Source organism: Pseudonaja textilis, chromosome 1 (genome assembly GCF_049901715.1).
Source record: "Pseudonaja textilis isolate UNSWEBS1 chromosome 1, rPseTex1.2, whole genome shotgun sequence".
Taxonomy (NCBI): domain Eukaryota; kingdom Metazoa; phylum Chordata; class Lepidosauria; order Squamata; family Elapidae; genus Pseudonaja; species Pseudonaja textilis.
Window position 1 is genome coordinate 312447359 of NC_141990.1, and position 22665 is coordinate 312470023.

At 40.6% G+C, this 22665-nt stretch overlaps 1 protein-coding gene, 1 long non-coding RNA gene and 2 pseudogenes across 2 annotated transcripts in view; 1 reads left to right on the top strand and 3 right to left on the bottom strand.

Moving 5' to 3' along the window:
* Positions 1-2084: 2084 nt before the first annotated feature.
* LOC148128308 (endogenous retrovirus group 3 member 1 Env polyprotein-like) lies at positions 2085-2876 on the bottom strand. The gene has a single exon (XM_087933170.1). The coding sequence runs from the start codon at positions 2874-2876 to the stop codon at positions 2085-2087; it is 792 nt and encodes a 263-aa protein (XP_087789296.1).
* Positions 2877-6035: 3159 nt separating this feature from the next.
* Positions 6036-7243, bottom strand: LOC148128309 (uncharacterized; annotated as a pseudogene).
* Positions 7244-7279: 36 nt separating this feature from the next.
* Positions 7280-22665, top strand: part of LOC148128310 (uncharacterized) — a 34375-nt gene continuing 18989 nt past the window's right edge. The window contains exons 1-3 of the long non-coding RNA XR_015741245.1: positions 7280-7380; positions 17253-17304; positions 17808-17858. This is a non-coding gene — a long non-coding RNA (uncharacterized LOC148128310). The remainder of the gene's footprint in view (positions 7381-17252; positions 17305-17807; positions 17859-22665) is intronic.
* On the bottom strand, positions 8133-9228 carry LOC113434951 (uncharacterized; annotated as a pseudogene).

Here is a 22665-nt window from a genome sequence, read left to right on the forward strand (position 1 = left end):
TCTACTGATATCTGGACAATGACTTCCGGACTGTAGGGTCAATAGTCATCTTTAGCATTGTAATGCTGTATACTAAAGGTCTTTAGCAGGGCTTCCATTTTAAAGTTAAAACAAAATCCTCACAATATGCAGCCAGAAGGATCTCTTTTTTTCCTGCTTTAATTTTCTATGGTGAAAAGTTCAACATTATTGAAAAGCTGACATATCATATTGTATGAATGTTGACTGATCCTAATTTCAGTCATTTTCCATTGTCTCAATAAATTTTCTTCTCTAGAGGTTAACTGTTTTGAGCTTTCTCTTTTGTTTTTCTTTCTACAAGCCTTTAAATAAAAAAAAATTAATGGGATTCCAAAACAAAAACAAAAAAATCCAGGCTACCAAATAGGCATTGAAAAAAATCTCGAGTTCAAGGTCATTCATCACACATCAAGATTAAAATGGAAAAGCTTCCAATTAAAAATCATGGTATTTATGCTGTATGGAGTCTGTGATGAGTGAAAATTTTATTGTGTCAATAACCTGTGAATAAAAAGTGTGGACAACAGTTTAAGAAAATATTGTAGGCTGAGGGCATTTTTTTACCCTACAAATTAAGCCACCAAACTACAACCAAGGGAAAAGCAAAATAAAATTTTGATCACAAAATGATGAACAGGATCTTGGAGTCCTAGTGGACAATCACCTTTAATATGAGCCCAATCTGCTGCAGCTACCAAAAAAGTCTAGTCCTAGGCTGCATTAATAGAGGGATAAAATCAAGATCACGTGAAACATCAATACCATTTATAATGCTTTGGTAAGACCACACTTGGAATATTGTATCCAGTTTTGCTCACCACAATATTAAAAAGATGTTGAGACTCTAAAAAAGAGTACAGAGAAGAGTAACAAAGATGATTAGGGCACTGGAGGCTAAAACATATGAAGAATGGTTGCAAGAATTGGATTTGTCTAGTTTAATGAAAAGAAGGACTAGAGGTGACATAACAGTGGTCAATCTCTAAGGGATTGCCACAAAGAAGAGGCAGTCAACCTATTCTCCAAAGCATTTGAAGGCATGACAAGCAGCAATGGATGGAAACTAATCAAGGAGAGAACCAATCAAGAAATAAAGATAAATGTCTTGACAGAACAATTAATCGGTGAAAGGGCTTGCCTTCAGAAGCTGCGGGTGCTTCATCACTGCAGGGTTTTAAAAAGAGATTGGGCAACCATTTGTCTGAAATGGTAGTTCTGACCAAGACTTCCTGAGATAGTAACAATCACATACTGTTCCCACAAACCTTGTTTTTATTTCAATGGCTGTAAATTATATGCATTCACAACCCATAATGAGTCCCAAACAGTTTATGAATAGTTCAACAGAAGTCTGTCACAGTCTTTGGGGATAAGGCTGATAAGCACCCACTTTTATCTCCCTTGAAATGCTGCCAATGACTAAATTGCCAATTAGCTGCACAAGGCCAAACGGAGCACAAAGTTAACATGGAGCTTCAGATTTTAAACCAACCAGAATGAACAAAAGCTCATGTCCTTTTGCTCCTCCTTTATGTCTTATTGTTGCAGCAGATCCTGCTTCCAAATCAGGACACAAGACCACGAAGGGCAGGAGAATACAGGTTTATTTGTGCAAAAGGTTTAGAGCATTAGCATGGCAAATTCTGAACCCCCGGCTATTCCTGAGGGGTTACTTTTATGCAGCTCACAATCTCAGCTTTTCCCAGGGTGTTTTTCTTATCAGGCTATACCATAACATATGTACTACAAAAGGGGGAAGTAAGTCTAATTAGTCATTTCGCACAATTCAGCGTATACATACTTATCTTACACCATCTGTTATTTTCCATATCCACCCTTGCCACCCTTGCCATTTAGCTGTTTACAGAAAATATCTAGTTCATAGGTCATTATACTTAGACTTAGATTCAGCAGATTTCCTGATTTTCACAATATCATATTAAGCAACTTCTATAATGTCTGCGATATAAGCTAAGAAACTTCTGCTAATAATAAGAATACTTTTCTGGTAACTTTCCACTGTGCTTCATTCCCCCCTTTGAAATTTCACTTAAATCCTTAGATTACTGTGGAGTTTCATAGATGGGAGAGATATCTTCTACTGTGTTCATTTTCTCATATTCCCACAAAAACATAGCCTTATCTGCAGCCTTATTTTCTACCATCATAGAAAGACTGTTGGAGATTACTCGCATAGAGATGGGGAGAATACACGGTAGAATAACACATCCTGCTGCTATCATTCCAATGAGTGCAACTATGGCTTGGAGGCTGGGTAATATAGTGAACCAAGATCCAAATATCTCGCCAAATTCAAACCCATTCCAGTTGTGAACAGGTACATGTGCAATGTTTTCTATATGTTTAGATCTTTGTTCAATGATTTCACCAATATCATCGAATTCCAGACAGCAATTTGTAAAGTTGAATTTTACACACACTCCCCCTTCAGTGGCTAAGAGGAAATCTAGGGCCAGACGATTTTGGTATATTGCATCTCTAAACTTTTTCTGCTGGATTGCTATTGTACGTAGAGATTGAACTGTTTCATTTGCAATCAATTCTACGACCGCTTGTAATCGGATAATGTGGTTTAGCATATATATTGGGGTGCAATAGCCATAACTGCTGTCAGTGGCCCAAGTGGCCAGGTAATAATACTGAATGACCCGTTTGGGGGGCCACTCATCATCACTCCAGTCCCCTGTCTTATAATCTGCTTTTAGTTGTCTACTCTTCCAATGGTCAGCCTTTACTCCTTGGGGCTGATTAAGTGGTAACATAAAGAAGGCTGGGTTTATGATACCTAAGGTACATGCTCCATTCCATTTCAAGGGCAAAGTACTGTAATCCATAATACCACAAATCCAGTGTACACTGGGATGGGCTAGAGTAATGTTTTCCAAGGAATAATTGGCCCACAATTGGTTTGTATTATTTGGCCAGTACTGCCAAGAGTTAGTAGTTTGATTCCATTCATGTCCCTCTAGACAGTCTGTTTCCCCTACTGATGGTCCCTCCCCCTGTGAGTTTGCCAAACACCATTGGGCCACAATGGCAGTATCTAGTTCCCACCTGGACTGAGGCTGATGTCTGGGCATGGCCGTTAATTATAGGTGATTGAGTAGCTGCATTCCTGGGCTGTCCATGGCCATTGGTCCCCCATTTTAGTACCCCCACATACGTAGCAGCTGGTAATATTTAAAGTATGCGCTATGGTAGAGGTCAATTCCAGAAATAAATTGCGGGCCTGCTGGGATGGTTGAAACTCAATATCAACTTCCTTCCAAAATTCAGAGAAATATCTAGTATAGTTTCTAGTAGGATGATACCTGGTTTCCAGAGACAAATGTATGATACCTCCCAGATCAGTGCCTTGTGTCCACCATCTAATCCCCATCATTGACCCATATCTGGAAATCCATTGCTGGGGGTTAAGTATAGTAATGTTGACATAATTATATTGAAATAGCATACAATTTGTGAGTGCATGTACCCTTGTTATCTGGAGGTAAGTTCCCTTGCCCTTATTTGAGGCATAAGTGGCCCATGCAATACAATCCCAGGTTGGACAGAATCTCTCATCCGTGTTTCTACAGTCCACCTTTCCAGTCCCTACTGGGTGGTTATAAGGGCAAATATAAACATCAGATTGGGTATATGTTCTGTGCCATGACAAGGAAGACCCGCAGGAAGTGGGCCACTGGGCCACTTTGCAGACATCAAATGAAATGGTACCTGGGCTAGTGGCTGACAATATCTGCATCTGGGAGATGACCAGGCTACTACTTGAGCCTCTACTTCTAGCTACCAACCATGTTTGTGCTGGATTAATCCTGGGGTCATAGCATTCATTCTTTTGGGCACAGATAGAGTACCAGGTTCCTTTATAGCAACAAGGAGTTACTTCTCCCTGATATCTGTAATGGGTATGATACACCAAAGTCATGGTAACTGTTCTCCCTTTCAACACAGACTTAATACATACTGTGCAATTGTTGGGGCATGAGGGATTTTTAGTAGCTGGAGCACTTGATCTTTCAGCTCGCCTTTCGCTTTTTATGTGAAAGATAGGTGGGAGATCATCTCTATAACATTAAACTTCCTCTGTCCCATTACACCTTTTATATGTCTTTTGACCATATGCACAGGGGGGTACATGGAAATAGGTGCATGAATCTGGCTTCCCAATCCTGGCATGTAGAGCCCCTTCATTAGTTATGCATTGAGTACATGTAGCTAATCCTGTAAGTGCCTTTTCCTTAGGTGAGTGCATGTACCCTTGTTATCTGGAGGTAAGTTCCCTTTATCTGTTGTACTTCGGGGTATGCGGACATGCCTAATGGGTACCCATGGAGTGCGCAGAAGATGACATCTTATAGTGTTGTTGTACATGCACTGCCAATATCTAGTTCCCTCATGCTCACACTGAGGGAGATTAGTAGTGGAGCAATTAGGAAACTTGGTTACACTATAGGTAAAATGCCTGCCTATGGGTAGTACCATAAAGCACATGTCACATGGTCTGGTGTCCCTTCCCTTATCCTGGTCCTCCTCCTCCAGGTCCTGGGGTTCTTCCAGGTCAGTGGGGTCTGGTGAATACCACTCATCAACTGCATCCTTATCGAGGGGTATTTCTTTGTTTGTACTACCCTTCTTAGCCACCAACATTTCATATAAGTACATGGAGTTAAGGACAACACTTATTACTAACAGGATGGTTACAATCCAGATGGAGGGCATAAGGCCTCTGCAGATGCATGCAGTCTCCCACATCCTTTGGTTAACCTCCATATTGTAATGGGGGATATAGAATGTCTCCCGCCACCACCAATTCCCCCCTTTATAAAAAAATTCCAATCCTTAGGTACGCTTGACTTGCGATCGAAGTTTCCAGGGGAGGCCCGTGCGTCGGGTGTTAGCTTCCAGGGTAACACCTGCAGAGGTCCGTTCCTCTTTGTCTTCCATTTGTAGAGAGACAGCTTCCGCAGTGTCACCAAAAGGGGAGATATACCATGTAGTCCTTCGGAGAGTCACCTTTAATGGATGAGTTGGGTGGGGTTCTACTTTCCACTGGGTAGGTGCAGCCAACTTAACTCAAGACCAGTGAATCCACGGTTTTATTTCAACTACCTTAACAGAAAGGGGAGAACACATAACAACAGTATACGGCCCTTTCCACTTTGGGCTCAATACTTCCCTTTTCCAATCTTTAACCCAGACCTCCTGTCCTGGATGTATGTTATATGGGGAGGTCACTAGGAAATGGGGTTTACAGGTTAATACATATTGTTGTAATCTTTGGACTATTGTATTAAGAGCTTGTAGTTGTTGCATTCTAACTGTATCAGAAATCTGTATAGTATTTTGAATATTTGGACGAAGTAGACTGGGGACCCGACCATATAGTAACTCAAATGGTGAAAGTGAGACACCTTTCTGAGGAGCACACCTGACAGTGACCAGAGCCAAAGTTAAAGCATCTGGCCATTTAAGGCGGGTTTCCTGACATATTTTGGCCAATTTTTCCTTAATAGTTCTATTAACTCTCTCAACCCTGCCTCCAGAGGGGGCATGGAAGCTACAATAGAGTATCCAAGTGATACCCAATATCTTAGCTAATTGCTGGGTGGCCTTATGGAAAAACTCAGGATCATTGTCTGATGAAAATCTAGAAGGTAGACCATATCTGGGGATTATGATGTGGACTAGTGCCCTGGCAACTTCAGTAGCCTTCTTTGTGCGGGTAGGGATACACTCAGGCCATCCTGTGTAGGTACATATGATGACTAGCAGTGCATTGTAGTGGCCAGAGTAGGGCATGTCCATGAAGTCAATCATTAGAGAATCAAACGGGTAACTGCCCTTTGGTTGGGGGCCTGGTGGTGGTTGGGGGCCTTGTCTAGGGTTATTTGCTGCACAAATTTCACACCTGGCACAGACATTTGCTGCAATGCTGTGTATTTTGTTAATATAAACTTCTCTTTGCAAAGCCTTTGCTAAAGCAATTTTTCCTAGGTGCAACTGCTTATGTACTTGTTGTCCCAAGCCATATGCCCCGGCACGAAAACCTGGTTGTCTGGTAGGATCCACCAACCTCCTTCCAGTTGAGCCTCAAGTGCTTCAGTTTGGTTCATGTCTTCCTGGGAATAATGTGATTGGTGGTGTTTGTGTGGTATCCATACAGTAAGGCATTGTGCTTGTATTGTTGGAGTCCTTTGAGCCGCCCTTCATGACATTCTATCTGCTTTATCGTTGCCTTTTTGTATATCAGAGGCCACTTTTTGATGTCCTCGGCAGTGTATGACTGCAACCTTCTGTGGGGCCCGTACACTTTCTAGGAGGCGTAGTATTTGGGGGCCATACTTAATATCCTTGCCTCCTGCCGTGGTAAGTCCTCTTTCCTTATATAAGGCACCATGGACTTGAACCATGAGGAAAGCATATTTAGAGTCTGTATATATGTTGACACATTCTCCTTTTGCCAGCTCCAAAGCTCTAGTTAATGCATGCAATTCAGCTAACTGAGCACTTGTGCCTGAAGGGAGGGGCTCCGCTTCCCAAACATCATCCAAAGTAACTACTGCATACCCTGCCCATCTGATTCCTTCGTGTATGAAGCTGGTGCTGTCTGTATATAGGGTGTAATTCGGGGAAGGAAGGGGTACATCAGTCATGTCAGGGCGGCTGGCATACGTTTCCTCTATTGTGTGGATACAATCGTGAGTGGTTTCTGAGCTTGGTTCAGGCAATTATGTAGCAGGATTTAATGTGGTAGATTGTATAATATTAATCATAGGGTTATGAGTGATTAAGACTTGGTATTTCAGCATTCGAGGGTTGGTTAGCCATAGATGGCCCTTCGTTTCCAGAACTGCTTTAAGGGCATGGGGAGTATAAATGTCAAGTTCTCATCCAAAAGTCAGTTTACTTGCTTCCTGAGTTAAGATAGCAGTCCCAGACACAGCCTTAAGGCACGCAGGCCATCCTTTTGCAACATTATCCAGCTGTTTAGAGAGATAAGCTACAGGGTGATGCCATGTTCCCATTTTCTGGGTGAGGACACCCACTGCTACATTCTGTATCTACAAATAATTGAAACAGTTTATCCAAATCCAGGAGGCCAAAACTGGGGGCTTGCAACAATGCTTGCTTGAGCAATCAGAAACTAGTTGCTTCATGTATTCCCCACTGTCCTTATCCTGTCCTTTGGTAGCTTCATAGAGGGATTTGGCAATCAGGCTGAAATTGGGGATCCAGATACGACAAAAGTCAGCGGCTCCTAAAATCCCTCTCAAGTCTCTCCTATTGTTAGGTGTTGGGAGCTGACATATAGCCTCTTTGCGTTCGTGATCTAAGGTACGTTTTCCCTGTTCTATGTCATAGCCCAAATATCAGACCTTTTCTAAAACCAACTGTGCCTTTTTCTTAGAGGCCTTATATCCCAGGTCTTTCAAGAGAAGTAATAACTCGTCTGTGTTTTTCCAGCAATTATCTTTTGTATGGCCAGTAACCAACAGATCATCCACATACTGCAACACCACATCAGGAGGGGGTGTAGTCAAAGACTCCAGGTCTTTGGCCAAGGCAGCCCCAAAGAGGGTAGGTGAGTTTTTAAACCCTTGGGGCAACCTGGTCCATGTATACTGTTGCTTCCGACCAGTTAAAGGGCTTTCCCACTCAAATGCAAAGAGGTGTTGACTGTTCTCATGTGTAGGTATGTAAAGAAAGCATCCTTTAAGTCTATGACTGAGAACCACCTGGCAGTCTGGGGGATCAGGCCTAAAATGACATATGGATTTGGGACCACCGGATGGATGGTTACTGTGGCCAAATTGATGACCCTGAGGTCCTGAACCAGCCTTTACCTACCTTCCCCCTTCGGAATGGGCAATATTGGGGTGTTCCATTTTGATTCTTTGGGCACCAGAATATGGTATCTCAAGTATAGATCAATAACTTCTTGACTTGCTTGGACAATATGCCTGGGGTATGCCTGTTGTCTGATTCTTACAGGCGCTTTCATTGGTAGCTCTTCCACTATGATTGGAGAGTGGCGACTGGCAAAGCCTTGGGGGGTTATCCTCAGCCCACAAATGTGGAACATTGAATCACTTCCATTCATCCTCATCTTCCTGTCCCTTATCCCTGGCCATGATGAGCCTCCACTCTTCTTCTCTGAGTATTGTTACGTTTATCTTCCCATATCCCAGTGTCATTGTCCCATCCTCTTCAAAGGAGATCTGAGCTCGAAGTTTGCACAACAAGTCCCTCCCCAGGAGTGGGATAGGACAGTCTGGCATATACACAAATTGATGTGTTATGGTTTGTCCTTTAGTTGTGCACATGAGGGGCTCCAAAAAGGGGTGCTGTAAAATACTTCCTGTTGCCCCCTGGATGTTAATAGTGTGGGGGGAGGCTTGTGTTAGGGGCTGGGTTAGGACTGACCATGTGGCTCCATTATCTACTAGGAAGGTAATAGGTTTGCCTCCTACATTTAGCCAGGCCATAGGTTCTGGGAGGCAATCTGAACCCGGTCGTTTCAGTCCCATTCTTCCACCTCTGCCAAACCTAATGAGGGGGCTTCTCCCAAATCCTTCCCTGTAACCTCGCCCTCCCCGGTTTCCTCTCAGGGGTCCTCAGAGGCCTCTTTGGAAATCCCCTCTTCTTCCATCTAGCCTCTCTTCTTTGTTCCTTTCTGGACACTAACCCTTCCAGTGTCCATCCTTTTTACAAATAGCACAGTGGTTACATCCTAACCCACATCTGTTGTTACCCCTAGCTCGGCTGCCTCCTCTATCTTTTGGGGTCCACATCATAGCTGCCGCCATTCAGCTTTTCTCTGCATCTTTTGATCTTCTTCTTCCGCTCCTCCTCTTTTTCCCTGTTTACAAAAACCTTCCGTGCCACCTCCATTAGCTCACTCATGGGCTTACCTAGTGCTCCCTCAAGCCTTTGTAATTTATGGCGTATGTCTGTGGCACTTTGTGAGATAAATGCCATTGCTAGCATTCGGGCATTTGCCTGATCAGTAGGATCTATGGGGCTGTACATGCGGTAAGCATCAATAAGACGGGCATAAAATGCTTCGGGGCTTTCTGTGGGCTCCTGCAACACCAGGGAAGGTTTAGACAGATTCACTGAAGGCTTCCCTGCCACTTGGATGGCTTGCACAACCACTGACTGGTAATCTCGTATATGGTCCATATCCTGGTAAGGATTCCATTTAGGATCTTGGGATGGGAAGTGAGCCTCAACATGTGCCGGTAGATTTCCATCTGCCCTGACATCAGGTTTTAATATCTCAGTTACTGATCATTATGGGATGGCCAATCATCTCCAAGCCTTTCTCCCGAGTCGCCCCTTTTGTCTTAACTGTTCTTCCTTCTGGCAGCTCTGTGCAAGCATGCACTGGGAACAGGCTCCCCCTGTTCCTCTTCCACACTGATGTCAGATTCTGGAGGCTCCGGAGTCAGCACATAACTCTGAGATGGCCCTGTCCAAATCCTCCCCAGACTCCCAACTCTGCTGCCAGCTGCACAGGCCACCGGCGGACCATAACACTGTGGTATACTGTGGTGCAGATTATTCTACCTGAGCAGGAGGTTGGACTAGAACATCTACAGTGCCCCTTCCCACTCATGGTAGTAATACTATTACTAAATTTGCAAATGATACAACAGTGGTGGGACTCATCTCCAGGGGGGATGAGTCTGCCTACTGAGATGAGGTAGACTGGTTACTTTCATGGTGTGGAGACAATAACTTGGTCCTCAAAACACCAATAAGTCCAAGGAGCTTATAGTGGACTATAGAAGGAACAGATCAGACATCCAGCCCTTGCTTATCAATGGAGACTGAGTGGAACAAGTGGCCAGTTTCAAGTTTCTGGGTGTTACCATAAAAGAGGACCTGACCTGGACTGCTCACATTTCAGTACTGGTCAAAAGGGCCCAGTGGAGATTATACTACCTGCGACTTCTCAGAAAACAACAACTGAATGAAAAACTGCTGGTGACCTTCTACCGTTGCACCATAGAGAGCATTTTAACATACTGCACCTCTATATGGTGCAGTATGTATATGCCAATTGCACAGTGGCAGATAGGAAAACACTCCAGAGGGTTAACATCATTGCCCAGATCATTGGTTGTCCTTTCCCCTCTTTGGAAGAGCTTTATAGCTCTCGCTGCCTTAAGAAAGTTCAAAACATTCTCAAAGATCCACCTCATCCTGGGCACACACCCCCCTTTTTTTGAACTATTACCATCTGGCAGACGGTACAGAATATTAAAAACGAGCACAAATAGGCTGAAAACAGCTTATATCCCAGGGCAGTAGCTCTTTTGAATTCTACTGTATAGTGCAGTGTTGGTGAAATGTTGCGGGTTTTCGGTTCGATGTGTGGAGTGTGAAGGGTGTGTTTTTGTATTTATTTTCATGGTCATGATGTGCACTAAAGATAGTGTTTGATTTTGTTGTACGAGGTGCGATGACAATAAAGTAAAGTAAACTTCCAACTCTGTTCTGCTATTCTGTTAATGTTCCTAAGGCAATATTGAAAGCAAAGAGGTGGGACATGGTATGTATATGCTAATAACTTTGTTTGGCTGGATTCAATCACCAGATTAAAGGTTGAACCTGCCAAGACTGGAAACAGTGAATTTAAGACCAGATCATTATCAAAATACAGGGCAGGTATTTTTCATATTTAAGAATGAGAAATGAATAGCAATAAGCCCATCACTACATAAAGGCAGATAAAAAAAAGATGTAGGACTTAAATCCAGAAGTTCATATACACTAGAACAGATTGGCAGATTCCTCATTATAAGTGCTTCTTGTATCTGCAATAAAATTAGTATTATCATAGCCTTGTCTTTTTCTATGCTAGACTCTGAATTCTGGTTAAATTTCTAGGGAGGCGTTTATTCCCATGTTCTGTGTGAAGCTCTGGCATCATAGTAAGCCATAAGCAAGCCACAGGCTTTTAAACTTTGTCTTAGAAATCCCAATGGTTAAGTTCATAAATATAGCAGGGAAGAAAATCAACTATACATATGCTCTTCCCTCAGGCATTAGGGACTAGATGAATGAAGTCGCGTTTTGGTTGTTTTATTACCTTGCTTGGTGACCATTTTATATTTTCTATTTGTTTGTTATATGGTTTGTCTTTTTAATTGATGGCTTATTTTTTATGATATACAGTACATTGTTCAGAGTCACACTGTTAGAGTTGGGTAACATTATAAATTATATAAATAAATATGCAAACCTCAACTATTTTTATAGCCCTGTAGATTCTTGCAGAAGTTGGGGCCAAATTTTCTGTCTTTACTAAAGCATAATGGAATGCAAATCACCATTCCATTCATTCCAAATTTGGCTTAGAAAATTTAGTGGCACAGATTCATCATTACCTCTTCCCTGCAATCCACAAGGGGGTAGTGGCATATTGATAGAGAATTCAGAATTTACTCTGTGTCCCTTCTTTATCTATCACTCTGATCATTCTTTGTCTAAGAGATTACTAATTTCAAAATACTTTTTTCTCCAGGCATAAATGCATAGAGCCAATGTTCCTTGACTCTCTTCCTGGTGCAATATAGTTGGTTAGGTGCTAGGTTTTACACAATCCTGCAATATATTACCTTAAAATTACACTCCTTTCTTGGACAGTTATAAAATCTGTTTCACTAATCATTGTTCAGATCAGATTCCCACTCGCAGGAGCAATCATCTATACACACATAGCAAACACTTTGATATCTACCATGTCTAGTTTGGACAAAAGGTAGGTGGGTGGGACAAAATAAACATTTTCAAGTACCTGAAGGGCTAATTATAGAAGACAAGGCAGAATTGTTCAGGGTTATTCTAGATGACATGGCTTTAAAAACAATAACAGCTTAAATGACAAAAAAGTAGATTTTGGTTGAACATTTATTTGTTTATTTATTTATGTCAGTTGCTTACAAGATAATAGGTATAAGTAAAAACATAGTTATGAATACATGGATACATATAAGAAAAATAAAAAAATAAAAGAAACAATAGGACGGGGACAGTAGGCACATTGGTGCACTTATGCATGCCCCCTACAGACCTCTTAGGAAACGGATGAGGTCAATAGTAGACAGTCTAAGGTTAAAGTTTTGGGGGTTTGGGGAAGAAACCACAGAGTCAGGTAGAGTATTCTAGACATTGACTACTCTGTTGCTGAAGTTGTATTTCCTGCAATCAAGTTTGGTGCAGTTAACCTTGAGTTTGTATTTATTGCTTGTTCTTATGTTGTTATGGTTGAAGCTGAAGTATTCATTGACATGTAGGACATAAAAAATTCAGAGAAATAGACTGCCTCAGGAAGTGGTAGACTCACTCACTGGACACAGAACAAAACTATTTGTCATAGCCAACTCACTGTGGGACAACTCTCCATGGCCAATTTTCTGCAGAACAATTTATCAATTCAATTTAATTATTTAAAATATATAAAAAAGTGTTTTAATTTGTATCCTTCAGACTTCATTTTGTCCATCCTTTTGCATCCTTTCTTTTATGATTCTATTCCAACATTTCTTTGATATCAGTGCAACTCTTGTCCTGCACAGAGTTTTCCTGTAGCGAGTTGGCTGTGGCAAGTTGTCCCATGGTGAGGTGGCTACAGTGAATCATCATAGACCCCACTGGAAAGGTTTAAACAGAGGCTGGATGATAGATTTTTGCACCGGGCAGCGGGTTGGGCTGAGCTACCTCCAATATCATTCCAATTCATATATTCTATGATTCTATCAATGTCTGATCAAGTTTTTGAGCATTTAATGTAACCTACATTTACAGGGAATCCTCAACTTACAATCACAATTCAGTCTAAAATTTCTGTTGCTAAGCAGGAGAATTGATAAGTGAACTTTGCCCCATTTTAGAACCTTTCTTGTCCCAGTGAATCATTGCAGTTATTAAGTTAGTAACATGGTTGTGAAGTGAATCTGGCTTCCTCATTGACTTTGCTTATCAGCAATAGCAATAACAGATAAGAGATTAACAGAGTTGGAAGGTCATCTAGTCCAACTCCTTGTTCAAGCAGGAGACCATACACCATTTCTGACAGATGGCAGTCCAGTTTCTTCTTGAAAGTCTCCAGTGATGAAGCTCCCACAACTTCTGAAGGCAATCTGTTCCATTGGTTGATTGTTCTGTCAGAAAATTTCTCCTTATTTCTAGATTGAGTCTCCCCTTGATCAGTTTCCATCCATTATTCCATCCAACATACTTATATACTGCTTCACAGTGCTTTACAGCCCTCTCTAAGTGGTTTACAGAGTCAGCATATTGCCCCCAACAATCTGGGTTCTCATTTTACTGACCTCAAAAGAAAGGAAGGCTCAGTCAACCTTGAGCCACTGAGACTATGAATTAGCCTGCAATTCTGCATTCTAACCACTGCATTATTGCAGCTCTAGAAGGTCACAAAAGATGATCACATGACCTGGGATACTGCAAACCATCATAAATAGGAGTTGGTCAGAATTTTGATCACATGACCATGGGGATGTTGCAATGGTCATAAGTGTGAAAAACGGTCATTAGTCACTTTTTCAGTGCCGTTGCAAATTTGAACAGTCACTAAATGAACTGTTGTAAGTTGAGGACTACCTGGATGTGTGCCATGATATTCCAATGTTTCAAAGTCTAGTTGAAAATCTGATTGTAAGTTTGGGAAAGTATTAATTGTATATTCAATCCATCATCATCAAGAACAACACCTAAAAATAGGTAAAAGTATTTCTGCTTTGAACTCATAACATTGGGCTACCTTACATTTTGAAGGAACAAATTATTGTGAACTTCATTAGCTATTGTTCTTGCATTTGTGATTGTAGCTCCTGTCTATATATGACTTCACTTGCCGCTAATTCAATAGACATCAACCAATAATAGACAGTTATCCTTTTCTCTAAATTTTGCAAGTTAGATTTATACAAAAAAATTGCATGTGAATATTTGCCCATATATATATATATATATATATATATATATATATATATATATATATATATATATATATATATATATATGAATTTTTATTGTCATTGTACATATATACACAGTATACATACAACGAAATTCACATAACACCCAGAGACCAGACTCAGCAGGCACACACACAACAATCTCCAAACACCTCCACACCCACCAAAATTCCCACCTCCTAAAAACACATAAGCATCCATACAACAGATCAAGTAATACTGTCTAACAGCTCACTGGTGGTGGTATTTATGTTCATTGTTAAGTGCAATTATAGCTCTGGGATAAAAACTATTCAGAAAACATGTGGTTCGAGTTTTAATTGTTCTGTATCTTCTGCCAGAAGGCAACAGTTCATAGAGATTGTAAGCAGGATGGGAAGAGTCTCTGAAAATGTTGTGCAACTTCCTCAAACAGCAAGTTGCAAAGTTGTCATCCAGGGCTGGTAGCTGGAGCCCAATGATATTCTGGGCAGTTTTAATGATTCTCTGTAAAGCTACAGCTTTTTGTCTGCTACAGAGCTGCTCCCATACCATGCAAGAATGCAGTATGTCAGGACACTGTCCCATGGTGCTGCAGTAGTAGGACAGAAGTGGATACTGAGATAGAGTTTTCTTCCTGAGCATTATATATAATGTATTTATTTAAAACATTTGTATTGCTGCCCTTCTTAACATTAATTCTGGCTATTTTATAAAGTAATGCTGTATATACAATTATAAAGTCAGCAACAATAAAAGTAGAAAAAAGAAAAACCTGGTGCCATCACTGCACTTCCCAGATGCAATCCACATTCTCGTCTCATCCTGACATCACCCTTGTATCCTATATGGAAATCATGTACCAAGTAAGTGTATGAGGCATAATTTCATATACAAATAGATGCACAGTTTAATGCATTCATACATTAATGCAGAAATCCAACAGAATAGTCACACAGTTCCAAAACTGATAGGTTTGTTCATTCCAATCTGTCTTATTATCATAATAACAAATGGCAATATATTATTTTAAAAATTCAGTTCCAGCACATGTCTATACCGCAAAAGAAGATACAGTCAAGAATTGCCTGACTGCTTAATTGGTTTTTCTTCTCTATGAGTTCACCTGGACTACTGCCAACTCAATCAAAAATTGAGGATTTTTTTTTTCCTATTTGGCACCATCAATATCAGTATTACCCTTAAAGTACAGAAAGTGCTGTAGAATATTACATTTTGTAGCTCTTGGTTTGGAAAGCTTTGCTGGTAGGCAAATCTTGTCCCTGCCAATGAGATGACTTTATTCAACTAAAAATAGAACTTTTGAGGTATATTATATACAAAGTTGGGTATCAACTCTGACTTGTTAAAAATGAATTCAGGCAGAAATGACCGCTGCCTCCATTTCTGGAGATCTCGCTGGCCTCTAAGCTCTGATCCAAAACCTGTATTTTAATGCATTCATACATTACAATCTGACATTTAAAGCAGTGTCTTTAAAATTTTCCACTGGTGGGCAATTAAATAAACATTTAGAAAATGATGGAACCACTAACCACATTACCCAGAGACATGAGAAATCCCATTTGTCATTGATTCCAGACAGCTCATCTGTCTGGAATCCACACTGTATATCAGACATTAATACAATTGAGAAGTAGTTCACGAGAAGAGTACTACACTCCTCTGCTCGCAACAGAATACCCTACATCACCAGGCTTGAAATTTTGGGCTTGGACAACCTTGAACTATGCCACCTACAGTTGGATTTAAGCGTAGTACATAAAATTATCTTCTACAATGCCCTACCAATCAATGACTACTTTAGATTCAACCACAACAATACAAGAGCACACAACAGATACAAACTCAATGTAAACAGCTCCAAACTTAATTGCTGAAAGTACAATTTCAGCAACAGAGTGGTCAATGCCTGGAATGCAATACCTGACTCTCTTGTTACATCCTCAAACCTCCACTCCTTCAACCTCAAACTATCCACTATTGACCTCACCCCATTCCTAAGAGGTCTGTAAGGGGTGTGCATAAGTGCACAATCGTGCCTACCGTCCCTGTCTTGTTGTCCCCATTTATTCGTACCTATTTCCTGTATTCTTATTCATGTTTATACTTATACCTATTATTTTGTAAGCGATTGACAAATCAAATTAATAAAATCAAATAAATAAATTTCATCTGATGTGTTCAAACAAGCTAGATAGCTGTCAGGGGTGCTTTCATTTGGATTTCTGTAGTGAGTAGGGAGTTGGATTCAGCCACCTAAATGAGCACTTGCAACTCCATGGTTGTCTCTTTCTGAACTGCAGATTCTCCACTATTAGATGTATCAGATAGAAGTGTTGGGAGTTACAGCACAGTAACAGCTCAGCCTTGGAGTCATGTTTCTCAACCTCAGCAACTTTAAGAGGTGTGGATTTCCACTTCCAGAATGGCTGGGGGCTTCTGGGAGTTGAAGTCCACACCTATCAAAGTTTCTGAGATTGAGAAACATTAGCTTAGAGTGCAATTAATTCCCCTGATCTCAATGGCATCCATGCTGCAGGTAGGTGGAGACCAAAAAAATTAAGATGACAGTCACACCATCTGAAGCCCTTCCCCTCTTTTTTAAAATATGTGTCAACTTTGCATACACATATACATTTCACTCATGCAGTTATAACCATTATCTTGGGTTTTTTGGGGGGTGGGTACTCTTTTTCCCCTTCCCATGATTTCACTATCTCCCCTACTTTACATTATAGTTCAGGGATGGACAATTAATTTTCCCAAGAAGCCACATGAGAAACTGGGTCCAACATATTACTTTGAAGGTATATAGACATGCATGCACATACATACATACATTAAAAAAGTAGACACCTTCAAAATAAAAGCAATGCAGTTGTATTGCATGCATGGTGTACACTTATTTACATTTGATTTCTGATTTCTGTTTGTCCTCACATAGATCAGACATTATCTTTTCTATATGGCCCAACTCCGTCCCATCATGATCCTGCTTCCTTCTCTCTGTTCCCAGGATCTATTAAATGTTCTATTACATTTGGCAACTTTCAGAGTTTTTTGGATTATAATTTCAACAGTCCCCTTGCCATTGGCTATACCAATGAAAAATGATGGGATTTGAAGCCCAAAATATCTTGAAGTCATTTGTTTTCTTATGTCTGCATTAAAACCACTCATATTTTCATTTCTCAGTAAAAGAGTTCATGTTGGGGAAAAAGAGCCTCTTGTCAGCCAACACTATGTGGTAAGTTACAAGCATTTACAGAAAAAAATATTACTGTGTCCAAAGTGCATCTTTTTCACTTACAATAAAAAGTGAGATGCTAATATTTTAGAGCCTCATTTTTGCAATTTAAACAAGGAGGCCATAAAAATTATGATTTCGCGTCATCCAATTCAGTATGCAACTAAATCTTTCCCCAACCAGATAGCATTTCCATATTTTCATCCTATGAAATACAAGGAACCAATCAACACAATAAAGACATTGCCACAAAATATTCTCCCCTGGGCCCATTTTATGACGTGCAAGGGTTTTTTTTCTTTTGCACACACCTTGAAATTTGTATGAGTAAGCAATAGTACAGAATAATCCAAGAAAATATACTGCCAAAGCATTATACCCATCATTATAAAGCTAGTTAAGTTGGTTATATAGAAGAATCCAAAAAAGCCAGAAATAATGAGGGTGCCAAATATCTCCTGATGAATAATTCACTCCACCTGTTCTCAACAAATCTCTTCCAGCTCCCTCTACTGCAACAATGTGGAAGGTGTACAAATTGGTGCTGTTCAGCGGTGAGTTTTATCTTTTACTTAGCTCATTTGTTTTCAGTAATCACTGCTGAGCAGTTAGGTCGTTTTCCAAAAGGAAGCCCTAGCTGAAACCACAATAATGGAACTTTAATTCATGCCCTATATGAAGCCTCTGGTCAACTTTCCATCCAAGTCAGCATCAAAGATGGCCACACTGCCAAATTCTTTTAGCAAAGTTCTTTTACTTCAGAATAAAGGTCAAGATCTTCAAAATTATATATTAGCATTCTCCAACTGATGTCTTTCAGTGGATTTGCCAAAAACACCAACCCAGTCCTAGGCTGCATTAACAGAGGGAGGGATAGAATCAAGATCACATGCAGTGTTAATACCACTCTAAAATGCCTTGGTAAGGCCATACTTGGAATATTGCATCCAGCTTTGGCTGCCACAATGTAAAAATGATGTTGAGACTCTACAAAGAGTGCAGAGAAGAGCAACAAAAATGATTAGGGGATTGGAGGCCAAAACATATAAAGAACGGTTGTTGGAATTGAATATGTCTAGTTTAATGAAAAGAAGGACAAGGGGTGACATGATAGCAGTCTTTCAATATCACAGGGCTTGTCACAAAGAAGAGGGAGTCAAGCTATTCTCCAAAGCACCTGAGGGCAGGACAAGAAGCAATGGGTGGAAACTAATCAAGGAGAGAAGCAACCTAAAACTAAGGAGAAATTTCCTGACAGTTAGAACAGTTAATTAGTGGAACAACTTGCCTCCAGAAGTTGTGAATGCTCCAACACTGGAAGTTTTTAAGGAGAAATTGAACAACCATTTCTCTGAAAAGGTATAGGGTTTCCTGCTTAAGCGAGGGGTTGGACTAGAAGACCTCCAAGGCCCCTTCCAACTATGTTATTCTGCTCTGATTTGGATGAAAGTTTCTAGCTTTTCAAATCACTCCATTGGCTGGGAATTCTTAGAGCTGTGATCTACTACAAAAGCTACAATTCTTTAGAGGATATTTTATCAATGTAATTATTTCCCAGTTAACACTTGACCCAGCCAAGTGTTTCATAATGTTGACTTCAAATGGCCATTATGGTTGAAATTATGGGTATTGTCCACGTATCAGAAGGATATCAGATTGGGGAAGGATTTTATAATGTTTAAAAAAAAACAGTCTATAAAAAAAAACACACAGCAATGTCACATACAAATCTCCTTCACATTGGAATCTGGGTTTCAGGATCCTACAAGGGAATATTATTGCTAGCATTACAAATTGCAGCCATTTGTTTCTGCTTATTTTTGTTTGTTACTGTCCATGACTAAACGTCTACACCACAGTTCATTCATTCATTCATTCACTAAAGGCAGTGTTTGAAAAGGGTAGCTTTACATAACATTTTCTTCGAGTTGTACTCTATCATAGCCTTCTCCATTCTGGTGATCTCAAGTCTGCTAGAGTTAATTTCCTATGCTCCCCACCTAAAATGACTGTTGTCTAAGAATTCTAGGACTCATACCATTCAGAGTCTAATTGGAATGGGCAATGAGCCCTGTAAATAAGTAAACAAATATACCTGGATGGTACCAATTTAGGGAGCACTCACTGGGCTATGATGCATTTACAAGCAGCTGTTCCTCCAGGTGACTTTTTAAAATCCTTTCTTTTTCAAAGCGATATGGTTCTGCTGGTTGGTAAAGAGGCCAGTACAAAACATGCATCATGATGTCATGCTACAAACTGTATTATTTCTTGCACAAGCAGTGGTGGTATTCTACTGATTTGGCCCAGTTCAACTGAACCAGTAGCTCTAAGGATCATCTGTGAGCGAAACAGTTCGCTCCAATGATCAGCTGCTGGGCCCTCTTGCCTGCCCCAGCTCTATTCTGACTTTTATTTCCTGGTTTTGAAGCTCAGCTGCTTTGCATGGCAGAGTGGATTGCAGCACTTCAGCTGTTGAAGACACAGGGAGAGTGCAGGATTGCAGGAGAAGGTCAGTAGCAAATCCTCTGCGCACACACACAGTACACATTTGGCGTGTGCATGTGTGAAGCGCACATGTGCATGCAATGCATGCCCACCAAGCCACATCCACAGAACCGGTGGTAAAAAAAAATTGAATCCCACCACTGCTTGCAAGTAATACTGCAACACAGGTATAAAGAACAGAGCTTGTGCCATGACATTATGACACATACTTTGGTCTTGGGTGTCTGTATCCAGGACTGGACATTCATGCCATCATGGCAAGAACTAGGGTAGCTTAAAGATTTAACATATTGACACTTAGATCTCTAGAACAGGTTACTGGGAACAGTTTAAAGTTGTCCTTAACTGTTTCAGTGCTGAAGCAGTGTTTTCCCAAAAAGGCATTAAGAGTTGCTAACCTAATCTTTCGTAGCTTTTTCTCTGGTAATATTACACTAATAACTAGAGCATACAAAACATTTGCTAGACCAATAGTCAAATACAGCTCATCAGTCTGGAACCCACATTACGTATCTGATATTAACACAGTTGAGAAAGTCTAGAAATATTTCACAAGAAGAGTTCTCCACTCCTCTACTCTTTGTGTACTCTACTCATACCTTATGCCACCAGACAAAAAATTCTAGACCTAGAAAACCTAGAACTATGTTGCCTTCGGTCTGATCTAAGTATAGTATATAAAATCATACATTGCAATGTCCTACCTGTCAATGAATACTTCAGTTTCAACCATAACAACACAAGAGCAAACAATAGATACAAACTCAAGGTTAATTGCACCAAATTTGATTGCAGGAAATACGACTTCAGCAACAGAGTGGTCAATGTCTGGAATACTCTACCCGACTCTGTAGTTTCTTCCCCAACCCCCAAAAACTTTAACCTTAGACTGTCTACTATGGACCTCACCCCTTTCCTAAGAGGTCTGTAGGGGGCGTGCATAAGCGCACCAACGTGCCTACCGTCCCTGTCCTATTGTTTCTTTTATTTTTTATTTTTCTTATATGTATCCATGTATTCATAACTATGTTTTTACTTATACCTATTATCTTGTAAGCAATTGACAAAAATAAACAAAAATAAAAAATAAAAAAACAACTGCTGACAGGTTACGCAGGGGCTTGTCCACTCTGTAAAATAGCAAAGAAACAGTCATCTCATGAATCCCCCTGCCCAATGCCTGTCCAATTGTTGAGTTGTGACAAGATTTCCTCCAGATCTGCCCCCAGAGACAGGGCAGGTAAAGTCCTCCTTCCCCCACCTCTCCTTTGTTTGCCATCTCCCTCAATTTCAGAGCTGATACCCAGACTAGGAGAAGTTATGGCTATGCTGATTGGTGAATGGCTGATAGCAATAAAAGCAATGAAAATGTACATGGATGACTCCATTCTCTATGTGGGAAATGATACCATCCTCTGGTTACAAACCAGAATAGAAGGAATTGGGATTAACAACAGAGCAGGGATAGGCAATCCTTTATGATGTGTGGACTTCAACTCCCAGAATTTCTGAGCCAGCAGGAATTCTCAAACATGAGCTCCACAGATTGTAATGAGGCCATAGTTGCCCACCTCTGTAATAGGGGCACAAAATCTAGGTTGATATAATTTTGGCAGTCACACAAATGGGAGCCATGGAGAATTCTTAGTGTGCTTTGCGAACCTAGCTAGTTTGATTAGTTTATGATTCAGTATACCATGGGTGTCAAACTCCATTTCATTGAGGGCCGAATCAGGGTTGTGTTTGACCTCTGGGGGTGTGTGGACAGGGTGGGCATGACTAGGGTTGGCATGGCCAGCTCAACATCACTCATCGAGGCTCTGTTTTTGGCCACAATGGCTTCCTGCAGTCCCTGCCAGCAAAAATGGCGCTCGGGGGCTATGCAGGACTTCCCTGAGCTATATTTTTTCTGGCAGAGGCACCGCAGGCAGGTCATTTGCTGTTTCCAGTTGGCCCTGCGGGACAGATCTAAGTACCCCGAGAGCCAGATTTGGCCCTCAGGCCCCTGCAGTATACTATACTGACTCAAATTATGGATATTTAATTACTAAATGGTGTGAATTTTAAGAGTCCAGCCTGAATCCAAAAATTGTAATCACACACACACACACACACACACACACACACACACACGGAGGAAGGGAGGGAAGGACAGAGGGAGAGAGAGAAAGGGAGAGAGAGAACAGTCTTTCTTCTGACTAGAGAAAAGATGCCTCTGTCTTTATTATATTTAGATAAAATATAAAGAAATTTCACAAATAAAGTATTAAAAGATATTGTATAGAAAAATGTATACATGGAGGGGGTTCTACATTTGCAGCAAATATACAGTACATGCCAAATTCATTTAAGTCCTATTTAATTTTTTTTTTGAAGTTCTTTTTTTAAAATGAGTCTTGAAGAAATAAGAACACACAAGAAAAATCTACAAATACAGAGACCAAGTTTTCCACTGATTCATAAATCCCCATTCCTGCACTTGATTGGATACCAGAGTCCCCAGTCATGAATATTAGAAGCAACTTAATTTGGATGATTGAATATGATTGCAGAGCTTGGCTTTTCTCAGGGTGGAATATGAGAGACACAGCCCAGCGCAGAAGAAATTCTGATGCAAAGGAATTCAACTGGACGTCAGAGAATAAATATGTCTAGTAGCTATGGCAACTCACACAGAGGTTATCCATTTCTCTTCTTGCCCTATTCATGCTTTTCAGCAGCTGCCATCAAAGGATCATTATTAAGGCTGCCAGATCTGGGCTGCAAAATTCCTGATGATAGCAGAATTTTTGAGGTGCCCTCTTCTGTTCATCTGGATTTTTGCAGCCTATATTTGGCAGTCTTAATTACTGT

Bases quoted from the DNA above. Each gene is read 5' to 3' on its own strand.
- LOC148128308 (XM_087933170.1), bottom strand. From the start codon at position 2,876: ATGGATTACAGTACTTTGCCCTTGAAATGGAATGGAGCATGTACCTTA.